The 25,550-nt window shown below is 49.4% G+C and overlaps 2 protein-coding genes across 2 annotated transcripts; one reads left to right on the forward strand and one right to left on the reverse strand.

Moving 5' to 3' along the window:
* Window positions 1-727: 727 nt before the first annotated feature.
* On the reverse strand, window positions 728-9,686 carry LOC119947901 (interferon-inducible GTPase 1-like). Its single transcript, XM_038769553.1, has 6 exons — window positions 9,557-9,686; window positions 8,122-8,292; window positions 7,264-7,332; window positions 6,305-6,499; window positions 2,243-2,310; window positions 728-2,032 (listed from the first exon to the last, which is right to left on the reverse strand). Exons 1-6 carry the CDS (start codon window positions 9,684-9,686, stop codon window positions 728-730), a joined length of 1,938 nt encoding a protein of 645 aa, XP_038625481.1.
* A 13,687-nt stretch (window positions 9,687-23,373) lies between these two features.
* On the forward strand, window positions 23,374-25,000 carry LOC119948124 (T-cell-specific guanine nucleotide triphosphate-binding protein 2-like). The gene has a single exon (XM_038770025.1). It carries the CDS (start codon window positions 23,384-23,386, stop codon window positions 24,662-24,664), a length of 1,281 nt encoding a protein of 426 aa, XP_038625953.1. The 5' UTR covers window positions 23,374-23,383; the 3' UTR covers window positions 24,665-25,000.
* The last annotated feature ends 550 nt before the right edge of the window (window positions 25,001-25,550 follow it).

Raw genomic sequence — 25,550 nt, forward strand, 5'->3', positions numbered from 1 at the left:
CAATGAATACGATTAAATTAATTGAATGAATGAATGAATGTGCATTTAGTCTCACTCCAGCTAGAAGGGGATGGAAGCTGCTTCTCTCACCCACAGCCTTGTTTTGGGGGCTCCCAGTATAGGGGTACAGTGGAATTCCTTCCTCTCTGTCACTACCAATCTCTCCTTCCCTGCCTCTCCAGTCCTTCTCTTTGTCTCATTTTCCCTTGCCCCATTTCTTCTAAGGATACCCCGACACCTGGAGTTTAGCTTCTTTTTCAGACTTAGCCTTCATTTTCCAGGGCCAATTCAACACCTTGGGGAAAGAATGATGCTTCCGAAGAAACAACATTCCCCCAATCCCCTCGGTTTCTCAATCTCTTTCCACCCATCCCAGAGTGTCCTCCTTTCTCAGAATGATCCCACCTTTCCATCCCTTTCTCTTAGCCCTGTGTATGTGGAGAACCCTAAGGAAAAGAAAGGAGGAGACTGAGAAGGAATCGCAAGAAAGAAACCAAGGGACCAGCTAAGGGAGAGCTAAGTCATATTGTTTATTTTGTTATTTTGTGGTCGCTCTGACCTATCCTCTTCCCAAATTTGATTTACATCAAGGAGAAGGGTGCTTGCTCAAGGTCACATGGATCATCAGAGATGGAGCGAGGAAGAGATTTTGAAATTTTCACCTGCCCTTTATGGGCTCAAGAACCACATCCAATTCCATGTCACATTCAGGATCTCCTTGACTTTCTTAGCTTGCTCTATCCAGACTCTCCAACAATTCCTTTAGGAGATTTTTGGCATCTTCAGTCACTGTGTCCAGGGCATGCCAGTGGATGTCAGAGACCTGGGTGTGAGCAATGGCACTGGCACCAATGTTTCCTAAGAGAGGGATGCAACTGAGGATGGTTTTGAGTGTACCTGTATTCACAAGCTCGGCCAAGGTATTATTATTCTTCAGAATCTCCTCCGTGTCACGGGACTTGATAATGGCCTTGAGATCTTGAACTGACCTGCCCCTTTTCTCGGCCAACTTGGCCAGGGACAGGTCATCCACCCCAAAGAGGCTGCGGTAATACAGCAGACATTTCTCCAGCTCTTCCCGGTTACTAGGGGTAAAGATTCCTGAGAAGGGGATGGCAGCCTGTAGAGCAGCGATTGTGGCCTCCAGTCCAATCTTCTCCTGCAGGGCAGCCTTCTTCCTATTGATGGCTTCCTCAGAGACAATGGGCATGGCCAGCAGGAAAGCATGACGCTTGTGGGCTGGAAGCTCCTTCACCAGTGTGTCCTCCAGCTCGTGGAAGTCATACAGGCCCATGTCAGAGCTGGAGATCAGGAAGAGCCGAGGGTGACTCATGCTCCCTTTCTTCAAGCTCTCCAGGCAGCTGTCCCGGATTAGCTGCAGCAGTGACTCTTCACTGTAGGAACTGCGCTTTCCCTTCTTGGCGTTGGCCAGGTCTTGGTCGGTCTTGGTTCGGACAAAGTAGAACTTCTTATCCATCCGCTGGACCTCTCTGGCCAGGTCCACGTGGCAGGATTTGAACTGCTCAGAGGTGATGATGATCATAAAGTCGTAGCGTTTGAACTCCACCTTTATCAGGTATTCCTCCGGCTGGAAGTTGGGGGTCCCAATGCTTGGCAAGTCCCACAGTATCACGTTGGGAAATTTGGGGTGCTGGTAGGGGGTTGGCTCCGTGGTGGTCTCCACCGCCCCAGTGGGAGCTGAGCCCTCCTCTTCAGCCCCCAGCCCTCTCAGGGCATTGATGAATGTGGATTTCCCTGACCCAGATTCCCCTGTTACAGCAATATTCAGTGGGGCCTTCTCAGCGGCCTCCAGTTTCTCCTTGATCTTGGAAGCTGCTTCCCCCAGGTTCCATTTTTCCAGTGCCTTCTGGATATCGATGACATCTTCCTGGGTCAGGATACCCCGATCTTTTTTCAACAGCTCCTCGCAGTAGGGGACAAATAGTTTAGACAACTTATGCAGGACATTTTTAATGTCAGTGAATTGTTCAAACACAGAAAGACTTGAATAAGCCATGGTCTTGGCAGCAATCTGGGGAGAGATCAGCAAACAGAGAGAACAGGATGATGGGAGTGTTTGGGAGAAACCAAGGAGGAGTTTGGGGGACTCCTGGCACTGGTGGAACTGCCCTCTGTCCCTGGAGGGGGCCACTGTTTTCCAGGCAGATCATGTCTGCCTGATAGCGTACGGCTTGGCTAAGAGCAGCAGCAGAGCCAACCTCCTACCTGGATCAGAGCTGACCGTGTCATCTCCAACCAGAGCCCGGGCCCTGGACTGGCAGCAGCTGCACCTGCAGCCTTTTAGCAGTGCTGAGGACAGGAGTGGTGTCAAAGGCGGTCACCTCCCCAGAACTACATGGCCAGCCTGAATGTCAGTCAGGGCCTGTGATCCTGGCTCGGAGCCTGGGATCCTGGCTCTACGCCGGTTATGGCTTGGTCAGCCACAGTCCTATTGCAGCTGGTAGGAGGAGCAGGAGCAAGTGTGGCTGAGGCAGGGGTGGCCATGGAGCTGGGTCAGGCTTGGGAGGGGGGGAGAAGCTCAATCAGTCAATCAGAATCAGTCTTATTTATTGAGCACTCACTGTGTGCACAGCACTGTATTAAGTGCTGGGGAGAGTACAGTACAATAGAATTAGCAGACATGTTCCCTGCCCATAATGAGCTTACAGTCTAGAGGGAGGTGGAGAAGGAGAAGTAGTGGCAGAAGAGAGATGAGGGAGCAATGCAAGGGAGATGTCCACCTTGGCTTCCCTCAGATTCTTCAGCTCCTGTGGTCCAGGAAGACAAGTGAGAGCCGGAGTGGGTGTTTGCACCCCCTCGCTGGGCTCTGGGGCCACTTCAATCAATCATATTTATTGAGCGCTTACGATGTGCAGAGCACCGTACTAAGTGCTTGGGAGAACACGATACAACAGAATTAGCAGACAGGTTCTAGCATGGGATTGACATTCACTGAGCTCAGCCCAGCAAACCCAACCCTGCAGTCCCAAGTAGGGCCCCATGGCACAAACAGCCCTTCTACACATCACCTGCACCTGACCACTCCCTCCAGCACTCCAAGGCCCAAACCCGTGCTCCATGACAGCCCAAGATGGTGGCTTCTGCAAGATCCAAAGGCAGCAAGAGTGGCCTTCCTTCCCAGGCACCCAAGACTGGCGGTGGCATTTAGTGCCAGCAGGGGACAGAGGAGGGACTGGAAGCTCTGACTGCCACAGGAAAGGGAGGGAACTTACAAATGAGCATGTTGATAAAAGTTCACAGGTGAAATTAGCACATGCTATGTGCTGTGTGTTTGAGGCACTTACTAAGACTTTCCAGGAGAAGGAGGGGAATATCCAATTTGCACTCCAGAGGATGATAATAGGTAGAATTTCAAGGGGAGCTGAGTATTTAACAGTTCTGAGAGAGAAGTTTAATAAAACAGAAGGGAGGGAATTGAATGGACAACCTTAGGAAAAATGAAAAACATCTCTCCTGGCTGTTAATAATAATAATAATGACGTTTGTTAAGCGCTTACTATGTGCAAAGCACTGTTCTAAGCGCTGGAGGGGGATACAAGGTGATCAGATTGTCCCACGTGGGGCTCACAGTCTTAAACCCCATTTTACAGATGAGGTAACAGGCTCAGAGAAGTTAAGTGACTTGCCCAAGGTCACACAGCAGACATGTGGCAGAGCCGGGATTAGAACCCATGACCTCTGACTCCCAAGCCTGTGCTCTTTCCACTGAGCCACACTGCTTCCCTTGAAAATAAGTACCCAGGGCTGGATTAATGGCTAATGTAGACTGTAACCTCTTTGTGGGCAGGGATTGCATCTACCAAATCTATTGTATTCCCCCAGGTGTTTAATACATGTTCAGCACACAGTAAGTGCTTATTAAACACTGCTAACTGATTTATAGAATTGATTAAGCCCAGGACCTCAAGCTTCTGGGGTACCAGCTGACCTCTTCAAATTATGTCCCCTCTTGACCTTACTGCCATAGCCTCCTAAGACTGTGAACCCCATGTGGACCGAGCCTGCGTCTGACTTGATTATCTTGTATCTAAGAGCTTACCACAGTGCTTAACAAATAATAACAATAATAATGATAATAATAAATTACTATTTAAATAGCATAATTATCAAATTAATAATTAATTAATAATTAAATATCATAAAATCTCCAGTGGCTGCCTGTCAATCTAAGTATCAAGGAAAAACTCCTCACTCTCGGCTTCAAGGCTCTCCAACACCTCGCCCCCTCCTACCTCGCCTCCCTTCTCTCCTTCTACAGCCCAGCCCACACCCTCCGCTCCTCTGCCGCTCACCTCCTGACTGTACCTCATTCTTGCCTGTCCCGCCATCGACCCCCGGCCCACATCCTCCCCCTGGCCTGGAATGCCCTCCCTCCACACATCGGCCAAGCTAGCTCTCTTCCTCCCTTCAAAGCCCTACTGATAGCCCACCTCCTCCAGGAGGCCTTCCCAGACTGAGCCCCCTTTATCCTCTCCTCCTCCCCATCCCCCCCCACCTCCTTCCCCTCCCCACAGCACTTGTATATATATTTGTACAGATCTATGACTCCATTTATTTTACTTGTACATATTTACTATTCTATTTATTTTGTTAATGATGTGCATATAGCTTTAATTCTGTTTGTTCTGACGATTTTGACACCCGTTTTGTTTTGTTGTCTGTCTCCCCCTTCTAGACTGTGAACTCGTTGTTGGGTAGGGACTGTCTCTATATGTTGCCGACTTGCACTTCCCAAGCGCTTAGTACAGTGCTCTGCACACAGTAAGCGTTCAATAAATACAATTGAATGAATGAATAATATCATTATTAAAGCTATCCCCTCACAGTGGATCATGGTGTGGACTCCTGGACTCCTTCCTGCCCCACAGGGGACTCACACTTTTGGAGAGCTTTAACAGGGCAGTGAAGGTGATGAAACCAATTCCGGCTGATTGTATTTGTGCTTCCTCCTCCGGCCGTTGGGGCAAAGACAGAGCATCCCCAGCAAGACAAGAGCCGGGGACAAGCCAGTTGGGGGACAGTTGTCTGGGTGGGAACTGGGCAACCTGGGCATCTCCTAATCAGCCTGAGACATGCCTGCTTTGGGTCTGTTTGTCTGCCTCTCCCAGCTCCACCCACCCCGCCCCTCGAATCTCCTACTACAACCCAGCCCTCACACTTTGTTCCCCTAATGCCAGCCTTTTCACTGGACCTCGATCTCATCTATCTTGCTGTCTACCTCTCGCCCACATCCTGCCACTGGCCTGGAACGTACTCCCTCCTCATAGCAGACAGATAGTTGCTCTCCTCCACTTCAAAACCTTATTGAAGGCACATCTCCTCCAAGAAGCCTTCCCAGACTAAGCTCTCCTCTCCTCTTCTCCCACTCCCTTCTGCGCTCCTCTTACTCGCTCCTTCATTCATCCTCCCTCCCATCCCCACAGCACATATGTATATGTCTGTAATTTATTTATTTATCCATCTATTCATTTATTTATATTAATGCCCTTCTCCCCCTCTAGACTGTGAGCTCACTGTGGGCAGGAATGCATCCGTTTATTGTTATACTGTACTCTCCCAAGCACTTAGTACAGTGCTTTGCACACAGTAAGCGCTCAATGATTACAAATGAATGAATGAATCAAGCCATCCCCCGGAATCAAAGGGGGCCCAACCCATCCTACCCCTGGGACCTCTGATCAAGCCTCCCCCGGTCCTGATTGCTAGCCCAGGTGCTGGCCGTGGGGTCCAGGAAGAAGTTGTCAAAGGGCAGCTGGGAGTCCTGGCTGGAATGCGTGTGAGGTCGCCTGCTATCCTACTTCCCTGGGCCTCTGTTCCTCTAAGGGGTACAGGGATGGCTCAGTTTTGGCTCCCAGGTCAGAGCCGGGGACAAGCCAGTTGGGGGACAGTTGTCTGGGTGGGAGCTGGGCAACCTGGGCATCTCCTAATTGGCCTGAGACATGGCTACCTTGGGTCTGTCTGTCTGCCTCTCTCAGCTCCACCCACCGGAGATGCCCAGGTTGCCCAGCTCCCACCCAGACAACTGTCCCTCAACTGGCTCATCCCCGGCTCTTCAAATCAGAGCTGCAGTGACCCAATACTTAGAACTCCCGAGCCATGCTGGGCCCGAGGAAACAGGGCCCAGGAAACAGAGAACGACCTCCCCCCTTAGCACCCCTTTTCCTCTGGGGGTGGGACGCCGGCACAACCCAAGGTTTCTGCATTCAGGGATCGGGTCAGGATCTCTATTGTCTCTCTGCCCCAGCAGCCTCTTTGCTCATGTCGACTGACTGCATTCGCCCACCCAGGGTCCGTTCTGGTTCTCCGTGCCTGACCCTTAAAACCTCTTCTCCCATGTCTCTAACAGCCATTTGGACAGTGAGGGCCAGGGCTCCGCCGGGCTTTAAATCACTCACCAATTGGTCAATGAGCACAAATGCCTTGGGCCAAACACCAGACAGGATGAACCCACCGGGACAGTAGGAGAAAGCCAGGTGGGCTGGAGGGTTTCAGAGGCCAGCTCTCCGTGACTGGATCCTTCATGAACTGACCACCACTGGCTGAGTCCCAGAGAGCCTGGTCTGCTCAGGTTGATATAAGGGTGTCTCAGACTCCTACCAAAAAAGTGATTGGTGCAGAGAAGTGCGAGTTGAGATAAATGTCCAAAAAAGGATAGGGTAAAAAACCGAAGCCAATCACCACCGGTGTCACTCCAGACCTTTTTTGTTTTGTTTTGTTTTAATGGTATTTGTTAAGTGCTTGCTATTAGTTAAGCACTGTTCTAAGCACTGGCATAGATACAAGATCAACGGGCTGGACCGACTCCCTGTTCACAGTCTAGAAGTATTGATTCCCTATTTTACAACTGAGGAAAATGAGGCACAGAGAATAATAATAATAATAATAATAATTATTATTATTATTATGGCACTTAAGTGCTTTCTATGTTTCAAACACTGTTTTAAGTGCTGGGATAAATACAAATTAATCAGGTTTGACACAGTCCCTGTCCCACATGGATCTCCCACTCTTATGCCCATTTTGCAGATGAGGTAACTGAGGCACAGAGAAGTTAAGTGACTTGCCCAAGGTCACACAGGAGGCAAGTGGCAGATCTGGGATTAGAACCCAGGGCCCGTGATTCATAGGCCTGGGCCCTTTTTACTAGACCACACTACTTTTCAGTGTTGCCACAGGAATCCTGCAATAATACACAGACCAGCCATCCCTCCCTCCCTCTCCACTGCTCCTTCCTGCCCTGACCTTTTTTGCCCAACTTCCTGGGAAGCTCTGAGGAGACAATAAAGCTGTAAGCATTATCCAACAAGAACTCTGGAGGAGGACAATAGACAGGATTCCAAGAGACCTGGAATATTTTACATTGCTTTGGGACCAGTTTATTGAAACAGCAGGAGGGAGGGGGCTGAATGGACAAGTGTGGGAAGAAATTAGAAGTTTTTCTCCTGAACTTTCCCCAAAGATGAGATAGAGAGCATCATCATATCACTGAACAAGATGAGATGCATACCCAATAGTCAGGTTAGGGTTCCTGCCTTCCTTATCCCCTCATGGCTCCTTTCTGCCCCACAGGGAAGCCCCATTTCATTTCCCAGACATGCTGGGAAAGCAAGGCACTCAGCTACATGCTCATATTAAACACACACACACATGTATACACACATCTTCCGTATTCAGGGGGTTCTTATTTCTATCATCATCATTGATGTCATCATTAATAATAGTTTTTGAGCACCCACTGAGGGAGTAGGTCTGAACTAAACACTTCAATGGGTGCCAAAGAAAGAAGATATATGTCCTCTCCCCTCAAGCATTTTACAATCTAGTAAGGTGAACAGGCAGAAAAAATTATTTATGAATAGTGGGAGCGGGGGGGGTGTATTAAGGGTATAAAAAGAGGTAATACAAATGTATCGGGATGAAATTATTGAATAAACAAATAAACACACAGTTTCTAAAGGTGAGATTGGCTTGTTGTGAACGTTGTGAATTAATCCTGGAAGGCTTCCCAGGCAGCTTGGGTTTTAAGACCCCACTTGCATGATGCGCTCATCTTTCCAAGGTATTCTGGGAGTCTGATTCACCCTGGAGCCTGCAACTCACCTTTTAATGTCTTCTTATGCAGCTGGACATCTAACACACTGCAGTGGCAATTTCTGGAAGGATTTCTTGTATGGACACAGGTTTCCAGGACCTCCAGGGCCAGGGGTTCCTGGCTGAGGTGAACTTCAAAAGTAGCTGCCAACCCTAGTCTCTCCCTGGGGGGACTAGAGCCTGAAATGTAGAGGACAAACCATGGGCAGGAGAGGGCAGGGGGGCAAGCCTCAGGGATCAGAGGCAACCAGGACCACACATGTAGTGCTGAGGGAAGATCAGCCTAGCTCAGGAGAGAATGGTGTCCTTTCTCATTCATTCATTCAGTCATATTTATTGAGCGCTTACTGTGTGCACAGCACTGTACTAAGCGCTTGGGAAGTACAAGTTGGCAACATATAGAGACAGTCCCTACCCAACAACGGGCTCACAGTCTAGAAGGGGGAGACAGACAACAAAACAAAATATATTAACATAATAAAATAAATAGAATAGTAAAGTCATTCATTTATTCATTCAATTGTATTTATTGAGCACTTGCTGTGTGCAGAGCACTGTATTCAGTGCTTGGGATAGTACAGTATACTGATAAACAGACACATTCCCTGCCCATAACGAGCTCACTTCTGCTTCTTCTTCCCTCCCGGCAGGAGATAGTAATAATAATAATAATGGCATTTAATTAAGCACTTACTATGTGCAAAGCACTGTTCTAAGTGCTGGGGGGATACAAAGTGATCAGGTTGTCCCATGTGGGGCTCACAGTGTTCATCCCCATTTTTACAGGTGAGGGAACTGAGGCCCAGAGAAGTTAAGTGACTTGCCCAAAGTCACACAGCTGACAAGTGGCGGAGCTGGGATATGAACCCATGACCCCTGACTCCAAAGCCCGGGCTCTTTTCCACTGAGCCACGCTGCTTCTCTAATAGATAGTACTCAGCTTTCCTGTAACTTGGTTTTCCTTCCTCCCCTGTTCTCTTCTTTATCTAGTCACAAGATCCAGCCCCAAGGTCAGAGTCAGTCTCTTCATTATTACTCACAAACATACTCAGAGTTAAGTGACTTGTCCAAGGGTACACAGCAAACAATCGGCAGAGCCGGGATTAGAGCCCAGGTCCTCTGACTCTCAGGCCTGTGCTCTTTTCGCTAGGCCAGGCTGCTTCTCAATGTTCTCTTCTTTATCTAGTCACAATCCCCAGCCCCAAGGGTCCGCCAGAGTCAGCCTCTTCATTGTCACCCACAACCATACCCAAACCCTAGGGAAGAAACCCAGAACAGAGATTCCACATGTGCATGGCCACACCCTACAGTCCCATGGAGAGCTACAGATACGATTCTTGGGTAGAACAGGCCTATTCAGGTTCTAAAAGCAAAAGTGAAACACGGCCATCAGCTGGGAGGAGAATCAGCAGCAACAGGGTCCAGGGAGAGCAGAGTTCTGTACCCCTGGGAACGAGAAAACAAACTAGCTCTTCTGCTCCAACAGAGATGGAGATGGCAGGTTTTCCAGCATCCTCTATGCCCAGCTGCTTCACCTCCTCCCTCCTCCTTGTGCTCATCCACCTCATCCACATGGCCCTCCAGAACTCAGGTAAGACTTCTTCTTTCCATTCCATACTTGTGGCTGGATCTCGGAGAGCACCAGTTTTCTGGGGTTTCCCCATAAGAATTTTTTTTTTGGTATGGCTTACTGTACTAAGCAAGCTAATCAGATTGGACACAGTCCATGTCCCACGGTGGGCTCTCATTTTACAGATGAGGTAACTGAGGCACAGAGAAGTCAAATGACCTGCCCGGGGTCACACAACAGAGAAGTGGCAGAGCAGGGATTAGAACCCAGGTCCTTCTGACTCCCAGGACAAAGCTCTATCCACTAGGCAACACTATTTCCCTAGAATATTCCATTCTAGGCAGCAGGGCCAGGATACTGTCCATCCCCTCCAGCACAATGTCTCTGGGGTCTTCAGAGGCTCAGAGGAGAAGACTATCTCTTCCACTCATTCGATTAATGAATTATATTTATTGAATGTTAATGATTGTGATATTTGTTAATAACTCCCCATGGGCCAAGCACTGTACTAGATACAAGATAATCGGGTCAGACGCAGTCCCTATCCCACATGGGGCTCAAAGTCTAAGTAGGATGAAGAATAGTTATTAAATTTCCATTTTAATAAGGAAAGTGAGGCCAGAGATGTTAAGTGATTTACCTAAGGTCACACAGCAGGCAAGGGGCAGAGGCGGGATTAGATTCCAGGTCCTCTGACTTGCAGATCTGTACTGAACCACTCCTCTTCTCATTAGGCCACACTTCTCTGTACACATGTGGAGTACAGAGCTCTGTACTCAGAGCTCACCGTTGTACAATACGGTTAGAAAAGCTGATCCCTGCCTTCAAGGAGTTTCCAGTCTGCCACAGTCATCTCAGCACTGCCACTGGGGCCCTACTGCCAGCTCCTATCTGTCCGTCTCCTTTCGCTCCAGCCCAGTTTGTTGTGATGGGACCCGCCGAGCCCATCCTTGCCCTGCTGGGGGAAGATGCTGAGTTACCTTGTCGCCTGGAGCCCAGGATGAGCACTGAGCACATGGAGGTGAGGTGGGTCAGAGAACGAACCACTGCGACCGTGTATGTGTATCGGGATGGACGGGGCCAGGACGGAGAGAAGATGGAGGACTACCGAGGGAGGATGACGTTGGTGAGAGACGCCATAGGAGACGGGCTGCTGGCTGTGAGAATACGCAACGTCAGCCTGTCTGATGTCAGGTGATGCCACTGCTCCGTTGTAGACTCTGCCTTCTCTGATGACAGCACTCTGGAGTTACAGGTGGCTGGTGAGTAGCTGATTTTGCCCAGTGACTGCTCCTTGCCTTGATCAATGAAGGATGTTTCTCTCCCAAGTTCAGTCATCATCGTGAATTGTCTCCTCTCTGCGCAGAATCCCTTTTGTCTCCAGGACCCTGCAACATGTGCACTCCTCCTGCCTGGAGTCCCCCCCAGCCGGGCCCTGGGCAGCCAAAACTGGCACAGGGTTTCTATGCCACCTTCTCACTTTCTCAGCTTCTCCTTTTGTCAGTTATCTGGTTCAGATTCTTTTATTGTCTCCCAGGCTGGGGCCAAGATTCTCTGAGTTGGACTAGCTTTCACCCATGAAATTCTGAGGTTTTCCCAGTGTGGATAATAATACAATAATAATTATGGTATTTGTTTAGGGCTTACTTTATGCCAGGCACTGTTCTAAGTGCTGGAGTAGATACAAGATAATAGGGTTGGATACAGTCCATGTCCCACACAGGGCTCACAGTTTTTATCCCCATTTTACAGATGAGGAACCGAGGCATAGAGAAGTTAAGTGACTTGCCCAAGGTTACACAGCAGACAAGTGGAGGAGCCGGGATTAGAAACTTCTGACGCCCCCTTCATATCTGACAGACTACGACCACTTTCAAACCTCTCCTAAAATCACATCTCCTCCAGAAAGCCTTCTCTGACATATCTCTCATTTCCCCACCCATTCTCCCTCCCTTCTGCATCACATATGCACTTAAGTCTGCTCCCCCACCTTACAGCATTTATGAATGTATCTTTATACTCTCTTGGTTCCCCTTCCTGTAATTTATTTTAATGTCTGTCTTCCCCTGGAGACTCTAAGCTCTTTGTGGACAGGGAACATGTCTACCAACTCTATTGTTACTGTATTTTCTCAAGGGTTTAGTCCAGTACTCTGCATACAATAAGAGCTCAATAAATGCCATTACGAGACTGTAATGGTGTGATCCCAGTCAGGAGAGCAACCTTCAATGTTGCTGCTACTCCAACTGAGCCCTGGGGTCAGGAGGATGGGCAGGGCTTGGGCTCCCCCATCCAAAGATCCGGTCTCACTTCCCATTTTCTGGCCAACTGCCCCCTAAGGGACTTCACCCCCTGAGGGTTGGGACCGGGACTTCGGGGTCCGATTTCTTCCACTCCGGGATCTTCCCCAGGGAAATGGCACTACAGGAACCAGGCCCCCAGGGAGGCTGAGAAAGGGATCATCAGCAGGGGAGGAGACCGGAGGTTGGGGTGTTGATTAGGGTGCCAGGGTAAGAAGACCTGGGTTCTAATCTCAGCTCTGCCATTTGTCTGCTGTTAGACCTTGGGCAAGTCCCTTAGCTTCTTTGTGCCTCAGTTGCCTTATCTGAAAAAGAGATTTAGTACCTGTTCTCCCTCCTATTTAGACTGTGAGCCCCATTTGGGACAGGGACTGTGTCCCATTTGATTAACTTGTATCTACCCCAGTGGTTAGAACAGTGCTTGGCATATCGTACGTGCTTAACAAACACTTTTATTATTATTATCATTAATATTATTATTAATGAATCTCCTGTCTGTTGCTTTTGATATGTTCCAAAAGTTTGCCTTTTACTGCACTCTACTGGAAGTTTTCTTGCATTGCATCTAGCTGTGCTCTGGAAAATTTTGGCTGTCACTTCATCATCATCATCATCATCAATCGTATTTATTGAGCGCTTACTATGTGCAGAGCACTGTACTAAGCGCTTGGGAAGTACAAATTGGCAACATATAGAGACAGTCCCTACCCAACAGTGGGCTCACAGTCTAAAAGGGGGAGACAGAGAACAAAACCAAACATACTAACAAAATAAAATAGAATAGATATGTACAAGTAAAATAAATAAATACATAAATAGAGTAATAAATATGTACAAACATATATACATATATACAGGTTCTGTGGGGAAGGGAAGGAGGTAAGATGGGGGGGATGGAGGGGGGACGAGGGGGAGAGGAAGGAAGGGGCTCAGTCTGGGAAGGCCTCCTGGAGGAGGTGAGCTCTCAGCAGTGCCTTGAAGGGAGGAAGAGAGCTAGCTTGGCGGATGGGTGGAGGGAGGGCATTCCAGGCCCGGGGGATGACGTGGGCCGGGGGGTCGATGGCGGGACAGGTGAGAACGAGGTACGGTGAGGAGATTAGCGGCGGAGGAGCGGAGGAGTGAAGTGTGAAGGCTGGGTTGAAGGCTCCATTTTGAGCCACAAGTCACTTATCCGGAGAAGTCCTCCAAGATGAGCGGTTAAGCAGTATCTCACCCCCTCATCCACCGTCTCAGTGGGTTGAACCACATTTGTCTCCAGAGGGGGTGGAACCGGGGAAGAGGGAGGTAGGATATTTCAGTGATCCAGTCCACCACCCCTCCCTCAGCCTCCCTCAGTCCCCCTCCGCGGCTCCACGGCCTGCGGATTCAGATCGTGACACTTGCATCTGGGGGTCACCACACTGGACCGGGAGGAGAGGAGTCCAGTGGGGAAGGGAGGCCAGGGCCAGGGCAGGACACTGATTTTGATTTTTTAGAAACATTATCTCTGCCTCTCTCTTTTTGCCTGTAAAAGTTTCAGTGCCCCCACTAACTATGTCAAATCGCATCAGATGATTGGCAGATATTCCAAATGAATCAGATCCCATCCGCAGGATCTAATCAGAGGACGCCACTCATGACTGTGTTGTAAACCAGATCTTTCACCTGGGTAGAGGAAGATCAGATGGGGCGCCCAGGGATGGTGGTAATCTAACCAAACATAGCTTATGCAACACCACCCTTGCTCCTCTCCCACTAGAACCCAGCCTTCACACTTCACTCCTCCAGTGTCTATTTCTCATTGCTGACCCGCTGCTCGGGCCGTCCCTCCTGCCTTGGAGCTCCTTCCCTCCTCACCTCGGGCAGACCACCGCTCTCCCTTCTTCAAAGCCCTGAAATCACATCCCCTCCAGGAAGCCTTCCCTACTTAACCTCTCCTCTCCCCATCCTATTTACTCCCCTATTACATCATCAATGAACTTGGATACTCATCTCATCCCCACCCAACCACACTGATGGGGGCCCCCCCATACACCATGGAAAGGTTGCAGATATTGTTTGAATGTACGCGGTTCTGTTGTCATATTTGGTATGGGCCTTAGACCCTGCAGCCCACTGGCTGGGTCCAGGAACCATACCAAATTAAGAGATAGACTCCACTCAGCTCTGCACCAAATCTGTACCAAATCTGCACCAATCCAGTCCCCACTGTTTTCAAATCTACCAATCACTGTGATCAGCAACAGCAGTATATAAGCCCATTGTATCGGGCACTCGGGGCCTTTTCCCTTAAGGAAATGAGCCCGCCAGGTGCGTTACCCCCTATTCGGTCTTCGGCCTTCCCAATAAAAACTTTATTAAAACTTTCGGCAGTCACATGCTGTCTGACTCATTCTTTAGTCACCCGGCGACTTGGTGGCCATCCGGAACAACCGCCACCATCAACACCACTTACGTACCTATTTTTAACTCTTATACTTTCCCTCATGTGCAATTTCTTCTACCGTTTCCTCCACTAGACTGAAGCTCCTTGAGTGCAAAGATCATGTCTACTAACTCTATTGTGCTCTCCCAAATGTTTAGTACAGTGTTCTGCACCCGAGGGTGATTTTCAGCGGCAGGAATATTGTTCTGTGCAGGAACTGGTGTGGGTTGACATCACCTCTAAGTCCCTGTCACCTCGATTTCTGGGGAGAGAGTAGAGGCTGAGTTCTGGGGAGATAGATGATAGGAATGGTGGTGGGGCAGGCTCTGGAGCTCATAATGCCCTGGCCCCATGAGAGTGGCTGGAGTCGAGCCATGGGAGGGTAAAGCCGGGGGCTGGAAGTCAGAATGGTTGGACCATGGGAGCGGGGTGAGGGCTGGAAGGACAGTGGGGAGCTGGGGGAGGCAGCAGCACCTGATTCTGGGAGGGGAAGAGGGCCTGGCTCAGTCCATGGATTAATCAATGCTATTCATTCAGCGTTTATTATGTACAGAGCAACATACTGAGCATTCAGCGGTCGGGATCCTTGCTGGAAAGAGACATTCATTCCCGCCCCTGGGGTTCCAGAGCTCTGCTCTCTCTGGACCCTGTCTTCTAGACTGTGAGCCCACTGTTGGGTAGGGACTGTCTCTATATATTGCCAACTTGTACTTCCCAAGCGCTTAGTACAGTGTTCTGCACACAGTAAACGCTCAATAAATACGATTGATTGATTGTCGCTGCTGACTCTCCTGGCTGATGGCTGGGTTTCACTTTTCCTTCAGGAGCAGGAATTGGCCCGTTCTGCCCAGCAACCGATGGTGCAATCAAATCTCTCGCTTTCCATTGGACAAAAGGACCTGGCCATGTAATCAATCAATTAATCAAACAGTGGTAATTATTGAGTGCTTGCTATGTGTGGAGCACTGTACTACATGCTTGGGAAAGTGTAATACAACATAATTAGCAGACACGCTCCCTGCCCATCACGAGCCATTGGGGTCTCTGTTCTGGGGTGCTTCCCTAAGGTTTGGGTATGGTTGTGGGTGATAATAAAGAGGCTGACTCTGCCCTTGGGGCTGGGGATTGTGTCTAGATAAAGAAGGGGATTTTGAGAAGGAGCATGGCCTAGCGGAAAGAGCCCGGGCCTGGGAGTCAAAAGATCTGGGTTCTAATCCAGGTACTGCCAAATGTTTGCTGTGTGATGCTGGGAAAGTCGCTTATCTTCTCTGTGCCTCAGTTACTTCAACTATAAAGTGGAGATTAAATCCTCCTCCCTCCAACTTAGACTTGAGCCTCATGCAGGGACTGTGTCCAACCTGATAAACTTGTATCTACCCCACTGCTTAGAACAGTGCTTGACACATAAGAAGCACTTAATAAATACCATTTAAAAAAGAGAGAAAAGAGGACAGAGGAGGATGGAAAACCGAGTTACTGTACCCTGCCAGCAGGGAAGAGAAAACGGAGGTGAGAAAGGACAGACGGAAGTGTACATCACCATTTTCTCCTGAGCTAGGCTGACCTTCTCTCAGCGCTACGTGCGGTCCTGGCTGTTTCTGTTCCCTGAGTCTCAACCTCATGCTCACTTCTGCCCATGGTTTGTCCTCCATATTTCAGGTTCTGTGGGCCCGAGGGTGGGTTGAACGAAAGGTGTAAATCCAAGTGTAAGGGAGACGAGACGCAAAAGGGAGAGGGAGTAGAGGAAATGAGGGCTTAGTCGTGGAAGGCCTCTTGGCGGAGATGTGTTTTTTAATAAGGCTTTGAAGGTGGGAAGAGTGGTGCTCTGTCAGCTATGAAGAGGGAGGGAGTTCCAGGCCAGAGGCAGAATGTGGGTGAGGAAGTGGTGGCGAGATAGATGAGATTGAGGTACAGTGAGTAGGTTGGTGTCAGAGGAGTGAAGTGAGCATGTTGGGTTGTTATGGGAAATGCGTGATTACAGAATAAGAAAGTGACACATTCCCAATACCAGGGGCAAGGTACTGGGAATTGGGCTGGGGTTGGTTATTGTTTTGGCGGGGCCTGGTTTAGAAGAGTCTGATGACCTGTCCATCAGGGGACCCCACGATAACGGAGCGCGCCAGAGTCCGACAGAATAGCTGACCAATTGGAATTGTTAACCAGTGAGTGGCTGGGGAAGCCGGGAGATCATCATCATCAATCATATTTATTGACCGCTTACTGTGTGCAGAGCACTGTACTAAGCACTTGGGAAGTACAAATTGGCAACATATAGAGACAGTCCCTACCCAACAGTGGGCTCACAGTCTAAAAGGGGGAGACAAAACCAAACATACTACAAAATAAAATAGAATAGATATGTACAAGTAAAATAAATAAATAAATAAATAGAGTAATAAATATGTACAAGCATATATACATATATGCAGGTGCTGTGGGAAAGGGAAGGAGGTAAGATGGGGGGATGGAGAAGGGGACGAGGGGGAGAGGAAGGAAGGGGCTCAGTCTGGGAAGGCCTCCTGGAGGAGGTGAGCTCTCAGTAGGGCCTTGAAGGGAGGAAGAGAGCTAGCTTGGCGGATGGGCAGAGGGAGGGCATTCCAGGCCCCGGGGGATGACGTGGGCCAGGGGTCGATGGTGGGACAGGCGAGAACGAGGTACGGTGAGGAGATTAGCAGCAGAGGAGCAGAGGGTGCGGGGTGGGCTGTAGAAGGAGAGAAGGGAGGGGAGGTAGGAGGGGGCGAGGTGATGGACAGCCTTGAAGCCCAGGGTGAGGAGTTTCTGCCTGATGCGCAAGGAATGTGCCTACCAACTCTGTTGCATTGCACTCTCCCAAGAGCTTAGTACAGTGCTCTGCACAGAGTAGGCACTCGATAAATACCATCGATTGCTTGATGACAATGTGAAATATTGTCCCAGAGCGGTCGATTTGAACTTCCCAAGTGCTTAGTACAGTGCTCTACACACAGTAAGCACTCAATAAATACGATTGAATGAATGAATGAATGAATGTCTTCTTGGCACACTGCTACTGCTGTGACCCATGATCGAAAGACACATTACCTTCCTAACTCCTAAATAGGATAGATACAAGATTATTAAGTTGGACACAGACCACGTCCCACCTGAGGCTCATAATATTAATCCCCGCTTTACAGATGAAGTAACTGACGCCCAGAGAAGCTAAGTGACTTGCCCAAGGTCACACAGCAGGCAAATGACAGAGCAGGGATTAGAATCTAGGTCCTTCTGATTCCCAGGCCAGTACTGTATCCAATAGGCCACACTGCTTCTCATGGTTAAATGCTCAATATGTGTCAAACACTGTTCTAGGAGCCAGGGTAGATGCAAATTAATCAGATCGGACACAGTGTGATATATTATTTTCTCCTTCTTCTCCTGGGATCGGCCAGGGGAGAAACTTTAAATTTCTTCCCATGGTTATTGTGGCAGTAAACGGAGATTCCAACTCTTTTGTTGGATCAAGAAGCGAGTGAAGTCTTTATTTGAGCAGTTGCAAGTGGAGGAGAAGGAACAGAGTGCTCCCCTTTTGGTATGCTCTCCCCGAAAGAAGCAAGCAGGGAGGTTTTGAATACGTCAACAAACCAATCTTTAGGCACTCGATACTTTTTCCCTTTCCTTATCTCACCCAATAGCCAAGGTCGGCAGCTGCGGCTGGGAGGATCCCGAAGGTATTTGCCCGCCTTGAGCGGCTCTCTGCTGGCTAAGGAATTTGAACTGAACTGGCCCATTTACAGAGTCAATGGATCTAAGATGGAGTTCAGCCTCATGATGGTGGCTCTTATACTCTCACATTGTCTATTCCTGCTGTTTCAGTAGCTCACAGAAGTACTACCTCCCGGCATCCTGTTTCTTTCCACTCCAGTCCATACTTTGCTGCCCAGATTGTTTTTCTACAAAAATGTTCAGGCCATGTTTCCCCATTCCTCAGGAACCTCCAGTGGTTGCCCACCCACCCACATCAAACAGAAATGCCTTACCATCAGCTTTAAAGCACTCAATCACCTTGCCCCCTCCTAAGTCACCTTGCTACTCTTCTACTACTACTAATAATAATGATGGTATTTGTTAAGCGCTTACTATGTGCCAAGCACTGTTCTAACCCAGCCCACACACTTTGCTCCTCTAATGCCAACCTACTCAATGTGTCTCGATCATGTCTATCTCGCTGCCGACCCCTTGCCCACGTCCTGCCTGGAGTGCCCTCCCTCCTTATATCCGACAGTTATTGTCCCCCTACTTCAAAGCCCCCTCTTCAAGGCACACCTCCTCCAAGAGTCCTTCCCTGATTAAGCTCTCCTTTCCTCTTTTCCCACTCCCTTCTGTGTCACCAAGACTTGCTCCCTTTATTCACCACCCTCACTCCTGGCCCCACAGCACTTATGTACATATCCGTAATTTATTTATTTATTTATATTAATGTCTGCCTCCCCCTCTAGACTGTAAGCTCAGTGGGGGCAGGGAATGTGTGTTATATTGTTGTCTGTACTCTACCAAGCGCTTAATACAGTGCTCTGTACACAGTAAGCACTCAATAAGTACAATTGATTGATTGTTATGTGGTACTCTCCCAAGTGCTCAGTACAGTGCCCTGCACACAGTAAGTTCTCAATAAATACAATTAATTGATTGATTGATTACCATTTCAGCACTTTTAAATATTCTGCTCCCCTTGAAATGCTGCCTTCACACCCCATAAAATTATTATTGCTTTATTTTTTCCAAGCTTCCCAGGAAGTCGGTGGGAAAGGAGAGGGCAGGAGGGGGCTGTGGAGAGGGAGGGAGGGCTGGGTCATGTATTATTGCAGGGTTCATGGGGGCTGGTCTGAGGTGGCACTAGTGGTGCTTGGCTTCATTTTCTGCCCTCTCCTTTTTTGGACATTTATGTCAGCTGATACTTCTCTCCGCCAATCACCTTTGGTGGAAGGAGCCTTAGACACCCTTCTGAGACAACCTGCTCAGAACAGGCTCTCCGGGACGTGGCCGACGGCGGTCAGTTTGTGAAGGACCCAGTCACGGAGAGTTGGCCCCTGAGACCCTCCAGCTCATCTGGTTTTCTCCTCCTGTCCTGGTGGAGTCGCCCACGTCTGGCATTCGGCCCAAGACATTTGTCTTTGTCAACCAGTTGGTGAGTGAGATAAAGCCCAGCAGGGCGCTGGCCCTCGATGTCCAAACGGCTGTTAGAGATGCTTGGGAGAAGAGGGGGGAAGAATCTGTAAGGGTCAGGCAGGGCCCCGGGAGGAGGAGACAGGGTGGACAGAGAGCTGAGAGACTCGGCACTTGTCCCGGTCCCACATGGAGAACCGGAACACACCTTGAGAGGGAGAACGCAGTCAGTAGATGTGAGCAAAGAGACTGCTGGGGAAGAGAGACGACAGAGATCCTGCTCTGACCCCTGAACGCGGAAACCTCGGGCTGTGCTGGCATCCCACCCCCAGAGGGAGAAGAGGTGCTGAGGGGGGAGGTCGTTCTCTGTTTCCACTGGCCCAGAGTGGCTCAGGGTGTTCTAGGGATCGGGTCACTGCAGCTCTGATCTGAAGCTGCCCTGGGGGCCAGAACTGAGCCATCCCCTGACCCCTCGGAGGAACAGAGGCCCAGGGAAGCAGGAGAGCAGGTGAGCAGGTGACTTCACCCAGACTCCCAGCCTTCCTTCGGTAACCTCTTCCCGGACCCCACGGTCAGCATCTGGGCCATCGATCTAGACTGGGGGGTAGCTTGAACGGGGGTCCAGAGAGAACCGTTTGTGTTTTGGAGGGTAGCTTGATGTGGGGGGAGAGGCAGACGGAGCTGGGGAAAGCTAGAGAGTGGCAGACAAACAGACCCGAAACAACCATGTCTCGTGCTGATTAGGAGATGCCCAGCCTGCCCAGCTCCCACCCAGGCAACTGTCCCCGACTTGCTTGTCTTGCTCTAACTTTGCCTCTGAGGCCAGAAGAGGAGGCATAAAGCGTGTCTACCAATCTGTTGTATTGTCCTCTCCCAAGCAATGCTCTGCACAAGTTAAGTGTTCAATAAATATGATTGATTGATTGATAAATAGACTCAGTCTGAACGGGTTTAATCACCTTCACTGCCATGTTGAAGCTCTGAGGGTCAGGAAAGCGCCTGAGAGCCGCCACGACAGACTGTGGTGAGGGGACAGGGAAGGTGAAGATCGGAACCTGGCTATTGTGTCTGCATCTCATCTTGTTTAGTGATACAATGGTGCTCTCCACCTCATCTTCGGGGAAAGGACAGGGAGAAAGTTTTAATTTTTTCCCACAGTTGTCCATTCGGTCCCCTCCCTCTTGCTGTTTTTAAAAAACTGGTCCTAAGGCAATGTGAAATAGTCCATTCCCCTTGGAATCCGGTCTATTATCCTCCTCCGAGTTCTGATTGGATAACGTTAACTGTCCAGTCAAACTGTTTATAGCTTTATGATTCTCAGAGCTTCCCAGGAAGTCAGGTGGAAAAGGAGAGGGTGGGAGGGGGCCTTCGTGAGGGAGAGGGGAGAGCTGGTCTGTGTATTCTTCTGGGCAGGGAGTAGCTTGCCTGTCCCATCCCTGGAAAGGGGCAAAGGGGAAGTCAAGATGGCAGTACCATGCATTGGCCTCATTGTTCCACCCAAACTCTGTCCTTCCTTTGACTTTTCCATCACTGTAGACAACATCACCATCATCCTTGTTTCACAAGCCTATAACCTCGGGATTACCGACTCATCTCTCTCATTCGATCCACATATTCAATCTGTTACCAAATCCTGTCAGTTCAACCTTCAAAACATTGCTAAAATCCGCTCTTTCCTTTCCATCCAAACTATTGCTGAGCGGATCCAAGCATTTTTCCTATCCTACTTCGATCCATACATCGCTCTGTTTCCCAGATCATTTTCCTAAAAAAATTTCAATCCATAACTTTCCACTCTTCAAGAATTTCCAGTGGTTGCCCATCCCCCCCCCCTCCCCCCCACCGCCCCCACCGACCACCCCGGGAAAAAGGCCCTTGTTATCACCAAGTTACATTAACGACACCTCATTCGCACCTACTTAGCCTTCCTGTCCCGCCATTGACCCCTGGCCTACGTCCTCCCCCGGGCCTGGAATGCCCTCCATCTGCCCATCCGCTAAGCTAGCTCTCTTCTTCCCTTCAAGGCCTTACTGAGAGCTCATCTCCTCCAGGAGGCCTTCCCAGACTGAGCCCCTTCCTTCCTCTCCCCCTCGTCCCCCTCTCCATCCCCCGCATCTTACCTCCTTCCCTTCCCCACAGCACCTGTATATATGTATATATGTTTGTACATATTTATTACTCTATTTATTTATTTATTTTGCTTGTACCTATCTATTCTATTTATTTTATTTTGTTAGTATGTTTGGTTTTGTTCTCTGTCTCCCCCTTCTAGACTGTGAGCCCACTGTTGGGTAGGGACTGTCTCTATATGTTGCCAGCTTGTACTTCCCAAGTGCTTAGTACAGTGCTCTGCACACAGTAAGCGCTCAATAAATATGATTGATTGATTGATTGATTGATCCACCTCCGCATCAAACAGAACCTCCTTACCATTGGCTTTAAAGCACTCAGTTAGCTCACCCCCTCCTATCTTACCTCCCTGATTTCCAAGTACAACCCAGCCCGCACACTTTGCTCAGTTAAATCCAACTTACTTTATCTCGTTCTCATCTATCCCGCCACCATCCTCTGGTCCATATCCTCCCTTGGGCCTGAAACTCCCTCCCCCTTTCAAATCTGACTGTCCACCGCTCTACCTACTTTCAAACACCTCCTAAAATCCCATCTCTTCCAAGGGGCCTTCCCAGACTAAGCCCTCATTTCCCCTACTCCCTCTGCCTTCTGCATTATCTATGCACTTGGATCTGTACTGCTTAAGCCCTTGATATTCACCCCACCCTCTGCTCCACAGCATTTATATACATATCTGTAATTTATTTTAAACTTGGTCTCCCCATCAAGACTGTTAACTCCTTATAGGCAGGGACAGTGTCTATCAACTCGTATTGTATCCAGCGCTTAGAACAGTGCTTCGCACATGGTAAGTGCTTAACAAATACCATTATTATTATTTTCTCAAGTGCTTAGTACAGTGCTCTGCACACAATAAATGGTCAATAAATACTACTGACTGATGTATTTCTGCCACGGTCCTGGTGCCCATATAACCTACAGCAGTGCTGCATGGACCGCACGCCCCTTGGGAATTTCATTAACCCCTAGCTTTCTGACTCCAGGATTTCAACAGACCATCACTGTCCCCACCTTCAAAGCCTCACTTAAATCACATTTCTTCCAAGAGGCCTTCCCCAACTAAGCCCTCATTTCCTTTTCTCCCTTTTCCTTCTATGCACTTGGATCTGTAGCTGATATTCACCTCACCTTCAGCTCCACAGCATTTATGACCATATCCATAGTGTATTTTGTCTGTCTCTCCTAGACTGAAAATTCCCTTTGGGTAGGGAATGTGTCTATTACCTCTGTTGTATTGTACTGCCCCAAGTGCTTAGTAAGTGCTCAGTAAATACCTTTAACTGATTAATTGATTGACTGCCATTGCTGCTGCTAATCAATCAGTGGCATTTACTGAGTGCTTACTATGTGCAGAGCTCTGTACTAAGCACTTGGAAGAGTACAATATAATATAATTAGCAGACACATTCCCTGCCCAATAATGAGCTTGCAGTCTAATCCTTCCAATGGTGCTGCAACGCTGGGGTTCTGAGCTCTGCCTAGCATCTGGGCTCTAAGCGGGGTTGGCACGGCCGGCTTTGGTCCAGGTGAGAGGTCACGGTTGCTGCTGCTCTTAGCCAAACCACCGGATGTTGTTGAACGGGCACGATCTGCCCAGCAGACGGTGGCCCTCTCTGGGGGCAGAGAGGGTCCATCAGTGCCAGGAGTCCCCCAAACTCCTCTTTGATTTCTCCTAGACACTCCCATCAACCCATTCTCACTGTCTGTCCTCTGATCTCTCCCCAGATCTCTGCCAGAGCCATGGCTCACTCAAGCTCTTCTGGTTTGGTACCATCCAGTGACATTTCACAGTTCGTCCAGAACTCGCTCCAAAAATTTGTTCCCTACTACGAGGAGATGTTGAAGAACGATCAGGGAATCCTGACCCAGGAAGATGTCACTGATATCCAGAAGGCACTGGAAAAGTGGAAACTGGGGGAGGCAGCTTCCAAGATCGAAGAGAAATTGGAGGCTGCTGACAAGGCTTCGTTGAACATCGCCGTGACGGGAGAGGCCGGGTCAGGGAAATCCACGTTCATCAATGCCGTGAGGGGGCTGGGGGATGAGGAGGAGGGCTCAGCTCCCACTGGGGCGGTGGAGACCACCATGGAGCCGATCCCCTACCAGCACCCCAAGTTTCCCAACGTGACGCTGTGGGACCTGCCGGGCATCGGGACCCCCGACTTCCAGCCGGAAGAATATCTGAGAAAGGTGGCATTCGAACGCTACGACTTTTTGATCATCATCTCCTCTGAGCCGTTCAAATCCAGCCACGTGGACCTGGCCAGAGAAATCCAGCGGATGGAAAAGAAGTTCTACTTTGTCCAAACCAAGACCGACCTAGACCTGGCTAGCGCCAAGAAGGGAAACCCCGGTTCTTACAATGAAGAGTCACTGCTGCAGCTAATCCGGGATGACTGCCTGGAGAGCTTGAAGAAAGGGAGCGTGAGTCACCCTCGGGTCTTCTTGATCTCCAACTTTGATATGGGTCTGTACGACTTCCGACACCTGGAGGACACGCTGGTGAGGGAGCTTCCGGCTCACCAGCGTCACACCCTCAGACTGGCCCTGCCCAGTGTCACTGAAGAAGCCATCGAGAAGAAGAAGCTCACCCTGCAGGAGAAGATTGGGCTGGAGGCCACAAAGGAGTGTCTTCGGGCTCCTTTCTCAGGCTTCTTTTCCCCTAATAACCGGGAAGAGCTGGAGAAATGTCTGCCCCATTACCGCAGCCTCCTCGGGGTGGATGATGCGTCCCTCATCAAGTTGGCCAAGAAAGAAGGCAGGGAGGTGCAGGACCTCAAGGCCTCTCTCAAGTCCTACGATACGGAGACGGTTCTGAAGAATAATGATGCTTTGCCCAGCCTGGTGAACAACGTGAAGGAGAAGATCAGAACCTCCCTCAGCTGCATCTCTTTCTTTGGAAATCTCCTGAGTACCATTGTCGTTTCTAGAACCCAGATCTATACTCTGCAGTGGCATGCCCTAGACACGGTGGCTGAAGATGCCAAACTTCTCCTTAAGAAAACACAGAGCACAGGCTGAGCCAGCTAAGAAGCAGGAGTCTCATGGGAGACTCAGCAGGCATTCATCCTCAGGCCTGGAATTCCCTCGCACTTCGTATCTGACGGTCCACTGCCCTCCCACCTTCGAAACCCTCCGAAAATCACATCTCCTTCAAGAGACCTTTCCTGACTAAGCCATTTCCCCTCTCTGGGCTCCCCTCTGAAGCAGCTATGCACTTGACTGTGTACCCCTTAAGCACTTTGAACTCACCCCCACCCCAGAACACTCGTGTCTATGCCCTCATACTCTATTATTTCCCCTCTCTGTAATCGATTTGAATGTCTGTCTCCCACCGTGGTCTGTGAGCTCCTTGTGGGCAGGGATCATGTCTACCTAGTCTCTTGGATTGTAGTTTCCCAAGCGCTTGAAGTAAGCATTCAATAAATACCACTGATTGATCGATTGACTGATGGTTTGGTAAGGTCATGGAGCCTCTGCATGCAAAAGACACTGGATGTGGTTCATGGGCTCATAAAGGGAGGTGAAAATTTCAGAATCTCTTCCTTGCTCCATCTCTGATGATCTGTGTCTCCTAAGTCTCCTCCAAGAGACCTTCCCCAACTAAGCCCTCATTTCCTCTTCTCCCACTTCCCTCCGCCTCACCCTTGCACTTGGATTTACACCCTTTATTCACCCCTCCCTCAGTCCCACAGCACTTAGGTACATATCCGGAATGGATTTCTTTATATTAATGTCTGTCTCCCCCTCTGCACTGTATGCTCGTCGTGGGCAGGGAACATCTACCAACTCTGCGGTACCCTCCCAAGGGCTTAGTGTAGTGTTCTGCACACGGTAAAAACTCAATAAATATACATACCAGAGTGACAGAAAATGGGATGTTCTGAATAGGGGATGTGCCTATAGA

This window comes from Tachyglossus aculeatus, chromosome X4, assembly GCF_015852505.1.
Source record: "Tachyglossus aculeatus isolate mTacAcu1 chromosome X4, mTacAcu1.pri, whole genome shotgun sequence".
NCBI lineage: Eukaryota > Metazoa > Chordata > Mammalia > Monotremata > Tachyglossidae > Tachyglossus > Tachyglossus aculeatus.